A 14,291-nucleotide genomic window follows, 5' to 3' on the forward strand; every position below is an offset into this window, starting at 1 on the left:
CACAGACCAGCCTGTAGCTGGATGGTCAGTGACCACATGATGGGAAGCAGGGTTTCACCAACACTACAATTCACCAGCCTTCTCCATGATAAAACTGAGAGAGGAAGTTTTCTCTTGTTTGAAATGATTACAGGCATCTAACCTACAGAGGGCATTTCAGGTCCCACACCCGGGCTGGACCTGACACGTGCTGGAGCTTTTACTGACAGAGGGGAAGGTTCAGCTGTTTCTCTATACTCTGCATTTCCTCTAAGCTGGCTCTGAGTAACCTTCTGTTCACAAGGAACTTGTTTACTTTTAGCCTTCTGTAACATTACTCTAATCATTTTGAAGACTTTTCTGGGAATCTAAAAAGTTGGTTGATGTTACTGGTTAACTTGCAGGCTTCTTATTCTATTAGAATAGTCAGGGAAAAGTTAGGATAAAAACCCTATGTAAGTCAGCCTTAAATAGTGAATTTCTAATATTCTTGGTAAATATTATCTGTTATTATCCTATTACCTCTAGAAAATTAAACTTTACAATGATACATTTTGCAAGAGCTGAAAAGGAAACTGTGGAAAGGATTATACAGCCTTATATACAGCACATATAAAAATGCCTTTTTAAAAATTCCTCCAAAAGGCAAACTCAAATCTTTCTCTCCTGATTCAGATGAAGATAAAACCTTAGTGATTAGCACTTGAGTTAAAACTTGATATTAGCAAGACATAAATAGCAGTATTTTCAAAGCTTCATTAAATTAGTTGACAGTTTTATTAAAGGTGTTTTCAGCCCAAAACTCTGTTCTGTAGCCTGTAGGAAACATCACAGTAGGCAGAGAATATAACAGTTTTAGCATTCTATTTGTAATCAGTAGAAAACAATTTAATATTGGATTTTGGTATTGTCAAGAGCAGCAGCATCTAGAAATGTGTAACAATACACAAACCGGTTTTCAGTTCCTCGTTTGCTTATGCAATTTAATGGGGATGTTATTTCAAAAAGCAAAGTTACTTTGTACAAAATCATTTCTTACTTTTGAGATGAGATCAGTCATTAGTTACCATTTAGTAATTATAGCCACAATCAAAAAATCATGTGTGCTTCACTGAACAAGAGGACTGTTACATGAAGCAGCAAGCAAAGCTATTATTTTCTTCTTCTTGTATTAAGATTAAACAACTAACAAAACAGAAACACTTTTTCATGGTATGTACTGATAAGTATGACTGTTCAGCAGCTGGTAAGCAACATGTGCTGTAAAGTGTAGCTTTGTATATTGGAAAACAAACTTTTTTTTACTAGTAATTGTGTTCAATAAAACAAACATACAGTATGGTATTTATTATACACACTAGGTTTATATGCAGAACAAAATGATGTGTAATACCTCCAAATTATCAAATAGGTTAAAAATATCCCTTAATGCAACCTACCTGACATAATTGAGCAAGGCAGCATTGATGTAAAGATTCAACTGAAAATCAGTATCTGTAATAGTTTCTTTTGTTGGTAATGACTTCTTTCTCCTATAATCCCACTTCTATTCATTTTAACCCTTATAGGTATATAAAAAGAAAGCAGCTGGGAAGCTTGGAGATATCAGTCTCAAGATGACTGAGCAGGAGAAAGAATTTGAAAGGAAAACTGCTCAGTATGAGCAAGAAAGAAAGCACCTGCAGCGTCTGCTGCAAGATAAACAAGAAACCCTCAATGAAGTACTGGAACAAAACAGGTGAGTGGGGCACAGGCAGGAGCAATCCAACTAGGACCTACAGGTAAAGGGACAAGGGAAAGCACCTACAGCAAGCCACCAGCACTCACTTTCCAGCAGAGTCTCCTGTGGTATGTTCTGAGTCGCTTTTCTCGCTCATTTTAGCTGTGCTGAAAATGCTGAAACCCTGCTCGTGATTCCCAGCTCCTGGAAACATCTTTGGAAGGAGGAATTTATTCTATATGGCTACTGCTGTTCTTAAGACTTGTTAAGAAGGATATCAATCTGAGAAGGATATCAATCTGAGCAAATCTTTGAGAATTTGAAAGGATTCTATAAATCAATATATATTTATCTTAATAATTTAATTTATAATGAATTAATAATTTGATTTATCTTAATAGCACCTTCTGCTAAAGGTTGAACGCTTACCCATTCACACCCCTCAACAGTTTTCAGCAGGAAGGGAATCAAATGAGTACACCAAAGACCTGTTTGCTTTCAAATCTGTCTTACTGATCTATTAGTAAGTGACTTAGATTGGCTATGTGCAAAATAAAGAGAGGAAAATTAACAGATTTATAGAAGATTATGACTGAAGTGTTGAGATATCCTTTATGTATAGAGTCCTTTGAAGGTATTTTTTCCCTCTGATAGTGGAAAGCTTCATAGCATGTTCACATTATCAGCATAAAAGAAAAACTGTTTACAACAGAAAAGAAGTAACAAGCACTCATTTCTCAAGTCATCACTGCCATTGTGAAATAATAGATTTAAATAGATTTTAACAGACAATAGAAAAACAGGGCTTGGTATCATCTACTTTATATCAGCACACTCCCTCTCAGTTACTTTATACAGTGCAATTAAACAGGTGTAAGTAGCAGAGTTGTACAATGAACATTCCATTAATCTCTGAAATTTGCATTAAAAACCAGATTGAACTGATACACATTTCTCTGGAAATAGTTATTTAGAATTTTTAACTAATTAAATGACTTCCATATCTCTGGGTTCATGTTACAATTTTTTACTGTAGAGAACAGCATTAATATGGATCATTCAAAATTTACCTTTCTAGCCCCAAAGCAGGAAAATTCGATGATGTAACACAGATGTGTAAAATAATCAATTATACTTTCCATAAAGTATACTAAATCACTTTTAACTTTTCAGTCTAAATTAATTTTTTTCTTCAGTAAATACACTCACAATTAATACTTGCAGCTACCTTTTAAGAAACAAGATCTGAACCTGAAATTACACACTGTAGTCCATTTAACTGTATGATGAAGAAAAGTGGTTTATGGAAACAAGCCCAAGATGAACCCCATCAAGATGTCTTTAATTTCTGTAGTTTCCAACATTATTGAACAGTATAACAAGTGACTGCTTTTTTCTGGTGGTACTTAAGTCTTAATAGTGATTATTAGAATATAATATAATGAGCACAACTCTAAAAGTAAAGAAGAATTTTTACGGTCATCTTCGAAGTAGTATTTTGATTATCCTCATGATTCACTATTTTCCTTTGATTACTGTATTAAAAAATGTAGATTAAAATAAATGTTACTGAGAAGTCAGCTGAATTCTACACCTATATAAGAAATAATAAATTTTTATGCTTATCAAACAAAATCAATAAAACCAACTAACACCATGGCTGATACTGTTCATATGACCAAGTTACTTCATATTCCATTATTCTTATCAAGTACTGCAATATAATGTAGTTTCTCAAGGTAATGCAAATATGTATCTACTCTATTATGCCTATCAGCCAGAAATAAAACATGTGTTTTGGTCAGCTTTGAGTATTTCTAATTTTACAAGGCTTATTATTTTCTCTCTCCCTTCACATCATCACAGGAGTAAGGAATGGAAAATTATTTGTAGTTCAGATGTTGCTCCTCATCTGTAGCTTGGCAACCAAAGTTGCTAGTGTTAGAAGAGTACCAGACATTTAGATTTATTGTGACTAGCTGTGTTTACAGAGTAGATTTTAGTCCAGAATACTCTCCAGCTGATGTTTCTGTACAAAATGTCTACACAGACATTAAGATAAGTGCATACAATAAATATTTATTCTCTAATTTCTAATTTTTTCTCTAATTTCACTGTTAAATAATGAAAATCAGAGTAGCATGCCACATTTTAAGCAGAAAAGACACTTTAAAATCTAGCTGAAGGTATGATGAATCACTGTAAGCAGGTGAAGACAGAAATCTGTTTCATATTATTTCTTTTGCTCTTGCATTTAGTTTAATAATGAGTTAGGAAGTCAGGGAAAGTGTGACTTAACTACCACCATGAAATTCTTTATCATAAAAGCATACTGTACCTAGTGTTGCTGTTAAGTTTTCTTGTAAAGCAAAGCAAAATCCCACTTCAGATGTGGAAAGGGCACAGTTCTTTCCATGAGACCCTGCAGAGATAAGCGTTATCCGGAGTGGTGGCAGGTCACAGCACACTGCACAGCCAGCGTGCCCCCAGGCAGAGTTGCTGCAGTCTCAGCATGCTCAAAGTAATGCATGTGACAAAGAGATGGATTCATGTGCTTTTCTCTCATTCTGGTTATAACAAGTCTACATCCAAACTAGCATGGGCTTTCATCAAAAGTAGCAGAGAGGACTTGCCCTTGAAATTTCCTCCTCTCCTGCATTCTTTCACTTCACAACAAAAATCAGGAGTTCCACTACTTACCCATTGCATCCAAGGGATGAGAATTTTTCTACTTGGTTTTCAAAAAAGAAACAGATATAAATACAGTTGTACTTGGATAAGTAAAAGCTTTTGAAGCTTTTAAACATACACAGATTTCCCTTCCTGGAAGCTGCTCTGTAGAGCCTTCCCATTAATTACAGCCTTTGTATTATAACACTTCGTTCTTCAGGTAGCTGATAATGACATTATTAGTCACTGGGTAATCTTGAGAGATACCACTATCACATACATTTCCTTAAATCAGAGATTTGAGATATAAACAAAGTTCATTATGTGATCCTAGAGTAAACAGGTTCATAAATGTTTCCAGTCTTATTTGACAGGACACTTACCTTTATGAGTTTTCTAGGTCAGAGTTTATTTCGCAAGACTTCTGCAGAGAAACAGAACCTCAAGGTAGTTACAGCTGCTGTGCTTTGGATGCAGAATGTAAGTCTGAAAGTGCATTAAACTGTCCTTGGAAGAGCTTGAAAAGCTTCAAGCTCAAAGCTTGAAAAGCTTTGCAATTGTGCATAGGCAAGGGGGAGGAGCTGTCTTACCTGAGGTGACATACGAAATTATAACCATAATAAAAACTGTTGATCTTTGTGATAAGGAATATTTAAATAAACTGCTACAGGATAGATGAAAATGAATTCTTGAGCCAGCCCAAATAAGATTCTGAGATTATGGCTGAATGAATTTAGTTCAATGAGGGCAGAAAACTGTCTTTTTTAAAGAAGAATCTGCTTTCAGAACCTACTTCTAGTAATTTTTTCATCTTCAAACATTAGTGGGGCACTGGCATTTTGCTAACTCTCAACAAGTTATAAAATCTTACGTTTTGGCTAGGTATTAATAATAGCCTACATTAATAAGAAATTCATTTAATGCCTTTTGTCTAAAGATATCTGGAAACAGCATATGTATCTAAACTGAGCATGTATCTAGTTTTAAATACCAAATAGCAAAGACTTGTGTTTTAAGAGGCAAACCAGCTGTACAGGCAAGGAAATTTTGGTGTTGGGAAAAATGTACAGAGCATCAGCAGCTGCAGTAGCCAAGCTGCTCTGTAATTCAAATTATAGAGGGAGGTTGTGATTAGCAAGAAGACACCCTCTTCCCAACCCATTCTGCTGAATGCATTTTTAAATTTCAATCAGGTCAGAATTTTCAAACAACATCCCCATGTGTAGCTACACTTGGGATGTTACCTCTTCTTCAGATGCTCACCTGGAAAACAGCTGGACTATGAAGCAGTGCCTTGTGGCACACTGCAAAGCCTTACACAGCGTGCTGTGTGTGCAGCAGGGACAGCTGCACTGCCCTTTCCTGACAGCAGTGTTCTCTGACTGCTCATTGCAAAGCCAAGTCAGATAGCACTCTCTGCATCTCAGCTCTGCTTAAAAATCACTCCTCCAAGAAGAGTTGAGATAAACTTCTAAAGGCATCTATTTTCTTGCTGCTGAAGTAGTTCTAACCATGAATACACTTTTAAACTAACCTCTCTGAACTATTTTTTTTTTCTAAAATCAATGTAGTTGCCTTTAAACTGAACATATGGACTGAAAATGGCAATCCTATTTGTCAGGCATACTGACAGCATTAAACTATAATTTAGAACTTGCTGATCTTTAGTTTCATAGTTGTACTTCAAGTATTCTATGCCTCAGACTCATGCAAGCATTAACAGCGAAATGACCTAAAAAAGCCAGAGAAGTCTTGATTTCAGAAATTAGCAGATGAAATAAACCCTGGGTAATGATCTGTACTGCAATAATGATAAACCAGATTAAGCTTTCCAGTATTAATTGTCAAACATAAGAGTGCTGTGCACAGTGCTTGAAGACTTGTATTGGACACAAGGGACAACAGAGAACCAGGGTGTGTACCTATCAAGATATACAAGTTCTCTTAAAAACAAGGTGCTGAAAATGTTCCAACATCACAATACAGATGTCAACCAGTGAGTGAAACTGAGGACTGCCAGTTGGGGAAGTTCAGCCATGAGATGTGTATGTCTCACATCTCCCCCAAATGTAGGCTGAGGATAATGGTAAATGCCATTGTGTAAAACATTTTGAAGCATATTCTGAGCACTGGTAGTATTAGACAATCTTAGATCATCTCAAGTAGAAATGAGAACAAATCTACAGTTTTGGTGTTTCAAAAATGAGAGATTGCTACTTAATGGCTTTTTAGTGACTTGGCAGAATTGGAAAGGTCCAGCTCATTTAACTGTGGCTGCTCATGTTCTTGGGCAGCCTCGAACTATTAGCCAACTGTACTGCTTTCACTGCCACCTTTTGCTTTGATTCCATTCTCAATGGTTACTGATGTTCAGAAAGAGTTCATTCCAAGCAGTATGTACAGGAATAATCTTAAGCCCTTCTCTGTAAGGGTTTTTTTAATCTTCTATTTATATATCCAGTCATAAGGTGAAACACAAATTGGGCTGGTACTATGTCTGGGCCACTTCTCATCACTTCATTCTCAGTGTTCTCAACCACAAAGGATTCTGTAAGATGTACTGATTCTATATTTTCTGGTGTAGACTGTGGAATTTAATCTCATTTATGTTCTGCATTGATTTGTTTCTCATTTTTAGAGCCTGGTATTGGGGACAGTTTGTGTAGAAGGCTAGTTCTGTTCAGTGTTTCATGCAGTGCCCTCAAGGGGCACTGTGTGCTCATTTTCCATGCAACAGCTATGATTTCCACATCAATTGACCTTAATTTCCTTATTATTTTGTATTTTGACATACACTAGGAGTCAGAGGAAACCCAAGCTCTTGGGCTTCGTCTGCCTCCTCAGTTTTTACCATTTTTGTTTGGCTCTCAAAGCTGCATCAGCTGAGCACTGACACTGCTCAGAGCCTTTGGGCTCTGCAGGGAGCAGAGCTGTGGTCACCAGGGAGCCGAGTGAGCACAGGGTGGCAATCACAATGTTTGGGGCTCACATGCTCTGTGTGCAGACTAATCCAGCTTGTTACATGGGTCCAGTAATGGCTGGTTCTACATGGGTAATTTTCTGGTCATATCCTATTCAGCATTACATGTAATGAGCTTTTTAAAAGCAAAATAGGAATGAATTTCAATCAGATAATTTCAAGCACCTAAATACAGGCTGTTTCTAATTTGCTTATCCACATTACTATAATTCTGTACTGCTGGAACATTGTTAAAGTTAGGATATCTCTTCATTTTTTTCCTAGGAAAACAGAAGGGGAACTTGAAATCATGTGGGAATCCACAGCCAAAGAAAACAGGAGAATGAGAGAACTCTTACATAAATCCCTGAGGAAGAACAACATGTGGAGTGCTGTCACAGTTCATGAACCACACTCTCAGAAGGACCTAGTTTATGATTTTAGCTATTGTGATGTGAAAACTTCATCACCTACTAAAAATGAAATTCAGCAAGAATGCCAGTGATCTGCACCTCATCCAAGAAAGAGAACTTGGTGCCTGAATTTGACTTTTTCAGCAACACAAGGTGTAATGGAATGTTTACTGTCTTCAATATAACTGTATTTTTAAGGTCATCAAAATTACAACAGTATATTCTCTGCTTGTACTGTGAATAGTGTAAACCTAGCCTAAAATATTACATTGCTGTTCGAAGAAAAGGCTGTTCCTTCTTAAGACAAAATGTGATACAACTTTAACATGTAGACAAGTAACAATTAACAGGATAAGCAGCTGGTAAGCTTGGTGTTCAGCACAGGCAGACACCTGAAACAAGTGAACAGCAAGACAGTGCTTGCTAAAACTAAAAGGACAAGTTTCAGTAAATTTTCCCCTAAAACACCAGATGAAGCATGATCCAAGCTGAAAAAAAAAGCGTGGCTTGCACTTTATCTCATGAGGAAGCATCTTGACTTCCTAAGATGGAAGGCTGTGCTTATACTAGATCGTGTGCCAATAATCTTGTCATCTCAAGGACAGGTAAGAATTTGACTGTGGAGCAGACAAGACTGAAACATCCTCATGACAACAGCTGGTGCCTGAGTGCACAACTGTCCACTGTGTAGATTATCAGCATCCCTGGAGGTGTTGGGAAGCTCCTGCCATGGGTTTGCCAAGGGTGTGAGCTGCCAGCACAGGATGCAGCTCTCCTGTTTTGTTCATCTTGCTTCAGATTCAGAGGCTTCGAAAGCCACCCAAAATATTCTCTGAAGCAGTGCTCATTGTGTATGCCTTTAGATTATTGACATGTATTTGTCTTAGCTTTCAGATTTGTTCATTTTTCACAATATTGCACATTAATGTTATACTGGTATGTATTACCATGATGTGGTTTTATTTTGAATTTACATATAACTTGCTGGATCAGCTTTTTGGTTTTGTTTCGTTTTCATAACAAAATGTAAATGGTACCAGGAAACTGTAACAATACAAAAAACATGTAATTATCATAGTTTTGTAGTATTAGAAGTAATGAAGAATTTCATTTGCTTTGATCAAAGTTAACAAAAAGAGCAGAAAACCAAATTAAAATATCAAAAGAAATACATAATGTTTGTGTCCAGAAAAGTTCCTGCAGCATTTTCCTTCAGGGTAAGGCCAACAGAATGGCTTTATTCAGGAGAGGGTGGGGACAGCACTTCCAGTCACAGCATGATGTTCAGGGACAGGTGCAAAAAGGTGCAGCTTTCAAAGCCACGTTCTGCAGTACAGTGCAAAGTTAAAAGATCTACAGACTACGCACTGGCAGAATCTCAGTGCACTCAGGTATTACCCTGATTATAGGAAACCACCAAAGTAGCTGAGCAAGTGAGATTTTAGGATGTACTTGAATTACTTCCCTTTAATAGGAATGAACCTCAACAATCTTACCAGTACATCAAGATACAACTTCAGCTAATAAGAGTCTTTATGACACTGATTAACAGAACTACTCTCTTAACAGCACACTATCTTTTGGTCTCTGCCCAGAGACTTAACAAGAGCTACACCTTTGAATCCTTTCATTCTCCTGGCTTTTTCAACTTGATTATTTTAGGACTCCATGCCTCAACATAACAACCAGACACTATTTTTAAGCAGAGCCTTAAATAACTTCATTAATATGTGAAATGGTCATGGGGATGGTCTATCTCTAAACCAGTCCTGTCCCATGTCTTCCTTGAATTTGAAAAAAAACCTAATTTGAAATGTCAGGTCTGAAATATCCCTTCAGGTAAGTTAGGCACACACACTCCTCTCATTTCCACACAAACTCAGATCTGCAGCTGTGCAGACTCTGGCAGAGCATCGAGCATGGCTTTACCCAGAGCTTTCCACATTTTTAAAGGCAGGTTTGGAAAATGAAGCCTTTCATGTCCTATTTTTTAATATAAGCATCTCTGAAAATGCAAATACAATCTCAGAACTGATTTAATATTTAGAATATTATCCTCATCTGGTTTTAATTGCCCTTTTGAGTATGTTTTAAGAGTTTGTAAAAATAAGCTTTTGTATTGGTAATTCCTTAGAAACAGAAGCAAGATTTTCAGAACTCTAAATACTGGCTTAACTGTTCCTCCACTGAAGTGACCTGGGAATGTCTTAGAACTGTACTTTTGCCACACCTGCTGCCCATTTTCATGGCTCTGGTTTTAGAGTAGGTTTTAATACGTGGTTCAAAGGGCAGCACCTTGACAGTGACACTCCTAAGGATTTGTTCCAAAATGCTACTCTTGCTTTGCCATTTGCCTGTTGATGATGTTAAACTTTAAATGAACTAACATTTAATCAAATCCCTGGATGATTCTCCATACTCAGTTTCCACAGGAAGAAAAATGAGAAAAAGTTATGTCCCAAGGATGAAAAAGTTCTTTTGTGGCTCAGGAACTTTTTTGGCATAACAAAAATCCTGATATAGATTAAATACGTATGAGTGTATTTTAAATATATATGAACCCATTTGACATACTTGGACAGTAAAATACTGGAATTTTTTCAGATCAGCAAAAGTAAACACATTTGCAAGTGTGCCAAGTGTTGTACAAATAGAATTGATGATTAGACAGGTGCTTCTCTCCAGTTCCTTCTGACAGGAAAGAAGCTGATTCTCTCTTTTATTACAGCTGAAAGAATTGGTTTTCCTGTAAAACTCTTTCAGATGAAATATAAATCTTATGCTTTGTATGTGTTTCATCTTGCATTAAACCACTTGGTTTTAGTATATTTCTATGTACAGAAAGCACACAATATAATGCTGATTGCTGACCATTGATTTTATGACTAGAAAAAACATTAAATACTAGCATTACACATATAAACATTCTTTTGAAAAAAATAAAATATGTTTTTCATTAAAACATCCAACATTTAAACATAAAGGAAAAAAACCAAAACAAAACAACAGAAATGTCCTGCTACAATTACTAACAGAGTTGATAATTTTAAGAGCTAAATTGCCTAGCAGGCAATACCACTGCCTAATCAAATCAAAATCCAGTATCTCAAAAGCTAGCTAGAAGGAAGAACTTAAATGATGTATCTCCATCACTTCTGCACTTAAGAAATAGTTAAAAATAAAAAGAAAATAACCTTTTAGCACTGAAAGAGAAAGAAAAGCCACTAGAAACCAATCCAGTTAGAGACATTTTGCATGTTTTGGCAGTTGAATCTTTTCAGCTTCAGAACACAAAAAACAGGATAATTCTAGGAGGTGCAGTTAAGGAGAGTTTAACAGCATTAGGTGATTACCAAATGTCACAAGGAATAGTATTTCTGAAACTCATTTACGTTATCATAACTTAAATAAAATAGCTTAAATAAAGGGGTATCAGGCAGACAGGTCTGAAGACAAATATGCATTTCATCATAGTGTGAAACTCTAGAGTGATCAGCAGTTCTTGGTAGAGCCACCAAGGATTTGTGAGAAGACAGTATCACACTTGTACTTACAAGTATTACACTGGTTGGTTTTGCACAGCCTGGTTTTTGGTAGCAGGGGGGCCACAGAAGAGGCTGCTGTGAGAAGCTGCTGGGAGCTTCCACCGTGCCCAGCAGAGCCAGTCCCTGATGGCTCTGAGGATGGACATGCCTCTGGCCAAGGCTGGGCCAGTCAGAGATGATGGTAACGCCTCTCTGAAAACATATTTAAGAAGAAAATCAAAACAAAGTGGGGGCATAGCTTGAACTCCAGCCAGAGAAGAGCAAGGTGAGAACATGTGAGAGGAACAGCTCTGCAGACACCAAGGTCAGTGCAGAAGGAGGGGCAGGAGTGCTCCAGGCACTGGAACCAAGATTCTTCTGCAGCCTGTGGTGACCCATGGTGAGGCAGCTGTGCCCCTGCAGGCCCTGGGGATCCATGGGGATGAAGAGATCCACCCACAGCCCCTGGGGATCCATGGGAATGCAGAGATCCACCCACAGCCCCTGGGGATCCATGGGGATGCAGAGATCCACCCACAGCCCCTGGGGATCCATGGGGATGCAGAGATCCACCCACAGCCCCTGGGGATCCACAGTGTCAAAGGCCTTGCTGAAGTGCAGGTACACAACACCCACAGCCTTTCCCGCATCCACTGGTGAGTCACCTGGTCATAAAAGGAGATCAGGCTGGTCAAACACGACCTGCCACTCCTAAACCCATGCAGGCTGGGTATGATACCCTGGCCATCCTGTAAGTGATGACACTCAGTATAAACTGCTCCATTATCTTACCAGGTACTGAGGTCAGGCTGACTGGCCTATAATCACCATGATCCTCCTTCCCACCCTTTTTGAGAATGGGTGTCACATTGGCCAGTTTCCAGTCATCTGGAACCTCAGCAGTCAGCCAGGACTGTTGGTAAATGATGGAGATTTGCAAGCTCACCTGCCAGCTCCCTCATCACCCTGGCTGGATCCCATCTGTCCCATAGATTTATGAACATCCAAGTGGCTCAGCAGTTCTCTGACTGCCTCCTCCTGGACAACAGGGGGACCATTCTGCTCCCTGACACCATCAACCCAGGAGGACAGCTGTCCTGAGGACAAGCCACTTTCCACTGAAGACTGAGGCAAAGAAAGTGTTAAGCACTTTCACCTTCTCCGCATCTGCAGTTACTAAGTTCCTCATCCAATAAGAAGCAAAGGTTGGTCTTACCCTTCCTCTTACCATTATATTTACAATATATTTGTAAAAACATTTTTTATTATCCTTTGAAGTTCCTTCAAAACCTTGTTGCCCATCCAGGCTGGCATTGTGAGCTCATCTTTCAGCACACAGGGCCAGTCTGTTCCTGTGCCCTCAAGATCTCTGTTTTGAAGCATGCCCATCTTTCCTGGACTCCTTTGTTTTTAAGGGCTACTTCCCAAGGAACTCTTTGAATAAGTCTCCTAAATAGGCCAAATTCTGCCCTCTGGAAGTCCAGTGTAGAAGTCTTATTGATGTTCCTCCTGATTTCACCAAATACTGACAATTCTATAATTCCATGATCACTGTGCCCCAAGTGGCCTCCAACCACCACATCTCCCAGCAGCTCATCTCTGTTTGCAAACAACAGGTCGAACATAGTCCCCCCCCTGCTGGGCTCACCCACCAGCTGTGACAAAAAGTTGTCCTCCACACACTCTAAAAACTTCCTGGACTGCCTCTTTCCTGCTTTATTAAGTTACCAGCAGATTTCTGGTAGGTTGAAGTCACAAGAACAAGGGCTGGTGATCCTGTAACATTCTCCAGATGCTTGTAGAAAAAGTTGTCCACCTCTTTTTCCTGGTTGGGTGGATGGTAACAGACTCCCAGTAGGATGTCAGCCTTGTGGGGCTTCCCCTTAATTCTTACCCATAGGCATTCAACTTCATTGTCATTAGTTTCAATACCCATGGCATCAAAAGCCTCACTTATATAAAGTGCCACTCCTTTCTTCTCCCTTTCCTGTCTCTTCTGAAGAGCTTGTAGCCACCCAGTGCAGCACTCAGCTATCTGAGTCATCCCCCCACGTTTGGTGACTACATCATGGCTTTGCTGCGGCACCACAGCCTCCAGCTCTTCTTGTTTGTTACCCATGCTGTGTGCACCTCAGCTGGGCTACTGATTTCACCTCTAATTCAAGCTTTCCACCCTTGGGCCTGCTTCCAGACAGCCCAGCTGCATCCCCTTCTCCCTTCAAAACTAGTTTAAGCCCTCTCAATGAGTTCTGCCAGCTCATGAGCTAAAATCCTTCTGCCCTTAATAGAGAGATGCAGCCCTTCCAGTTCCAGCAGGCCAGGTGCCATAAAATGGCCATGGTCAAAGAACCCAAAATTCTGACAATGACACCAACCCTTGAGCCACTTGTTGATAATGTGGGCTCCCCTATTCCTTTCACTTTTTTTCTGCCACCAAAGGGACTGAGGAAAAGTCTACCTGTGCTCCTGCCCTATCAACCACTTGACCCAGTGCCCTAAAGTCCCTTTTAACTGCCCTGACACTCCTCTTTTCAATCTCATCTCTGCCAGCCTGGAGTATCAGCAGTGGGTAATAATCAGAGAGCTGAATCAGCCCAGCAAGTCTCTCAGTGATATCCCATACCCAGGCCCCAGGGAGGCAGCAGACCTCTCTGTGGGGTGGGTCTGCTCGACACATGGGGCACTCTGCTCCCCTCAGAAGGGAATCACCCACTACGACTATACTTCTTTTCTTTTTAATGTCAGAGGTCATCCTACGGATGAAGCATAATTAGGAGGCCCAATTATGAACAGATAATTTTCTTCTAAATTGTCTACCTGACTCTCTAGATCCAGGGTCTCATACCTATTCTGAAGTGGCACCTGGGTAGGTGATGTGGGTCAGGAGGAATTTTTATTATTACCTTCCTGAGCAGAAACCCACTTCCACTCCCCTTCACTGACCAGGTGTCCTCCTACTGCCTGACATCGAGAGGCATGGGACTCCTCTGACTCCTGGGGGGCCTCCCTCAAGGATGGAAGGGCAG

General features: G+C 39.3%; 1 protein-coding gene across 6 annotated transcripts in view; it reads left to right on the forward strand.

Annotated features, from left to right (window-relative positions):
- The window catches only part of CEP89 (centrosomal protein 89), a 30,345-nt gene extending 21,431 nt beyond the window's left edge, over window positions 1-8,914 (forward strand). For 4 of the 6 annotated variants that reach the window (XM_086847822.1, XM_086847823.1, XM_086847827.1 and 1 more), the window contains 2 exons: window positions 1,548-1,717; window positions 7,614-8,914. In XM_086847822.1, coding sequence (XP_086703948.1) covers window positions 1,548-1,717; window positions 7,614-7,833 — 390 coding nt within the window. In that variant the 3' untranslated portion in view covers window positions 7,834-8,914. Of the gene's footprint in view, window positions 1-1,547; window positions 1,718-1,861; window positions 3,504-4,769; window positions 4,850-7,613 lie in introns of those variants that run through there. The other 2 variants (XM_086847825.1, XM_086847824.1) reach the window with 2 other exon arrangements.
- Window positions 8,915-14,291: the final 5,377 nt, after the last annotated feature.

Source organism: Cyanistes caeruleus, chromosome 12, assembly GCF_971803275.1.
Source record: "Cyanistes caeruleus chromosome 12, bCyaCae1.hap1.1, whole genome shotgun sequence".
NCBI lineage: Eukaryota > Metazoa > Chordata > Aves > Passeriformes > Paridae > Cyanistes > Cyanistes caeruleus.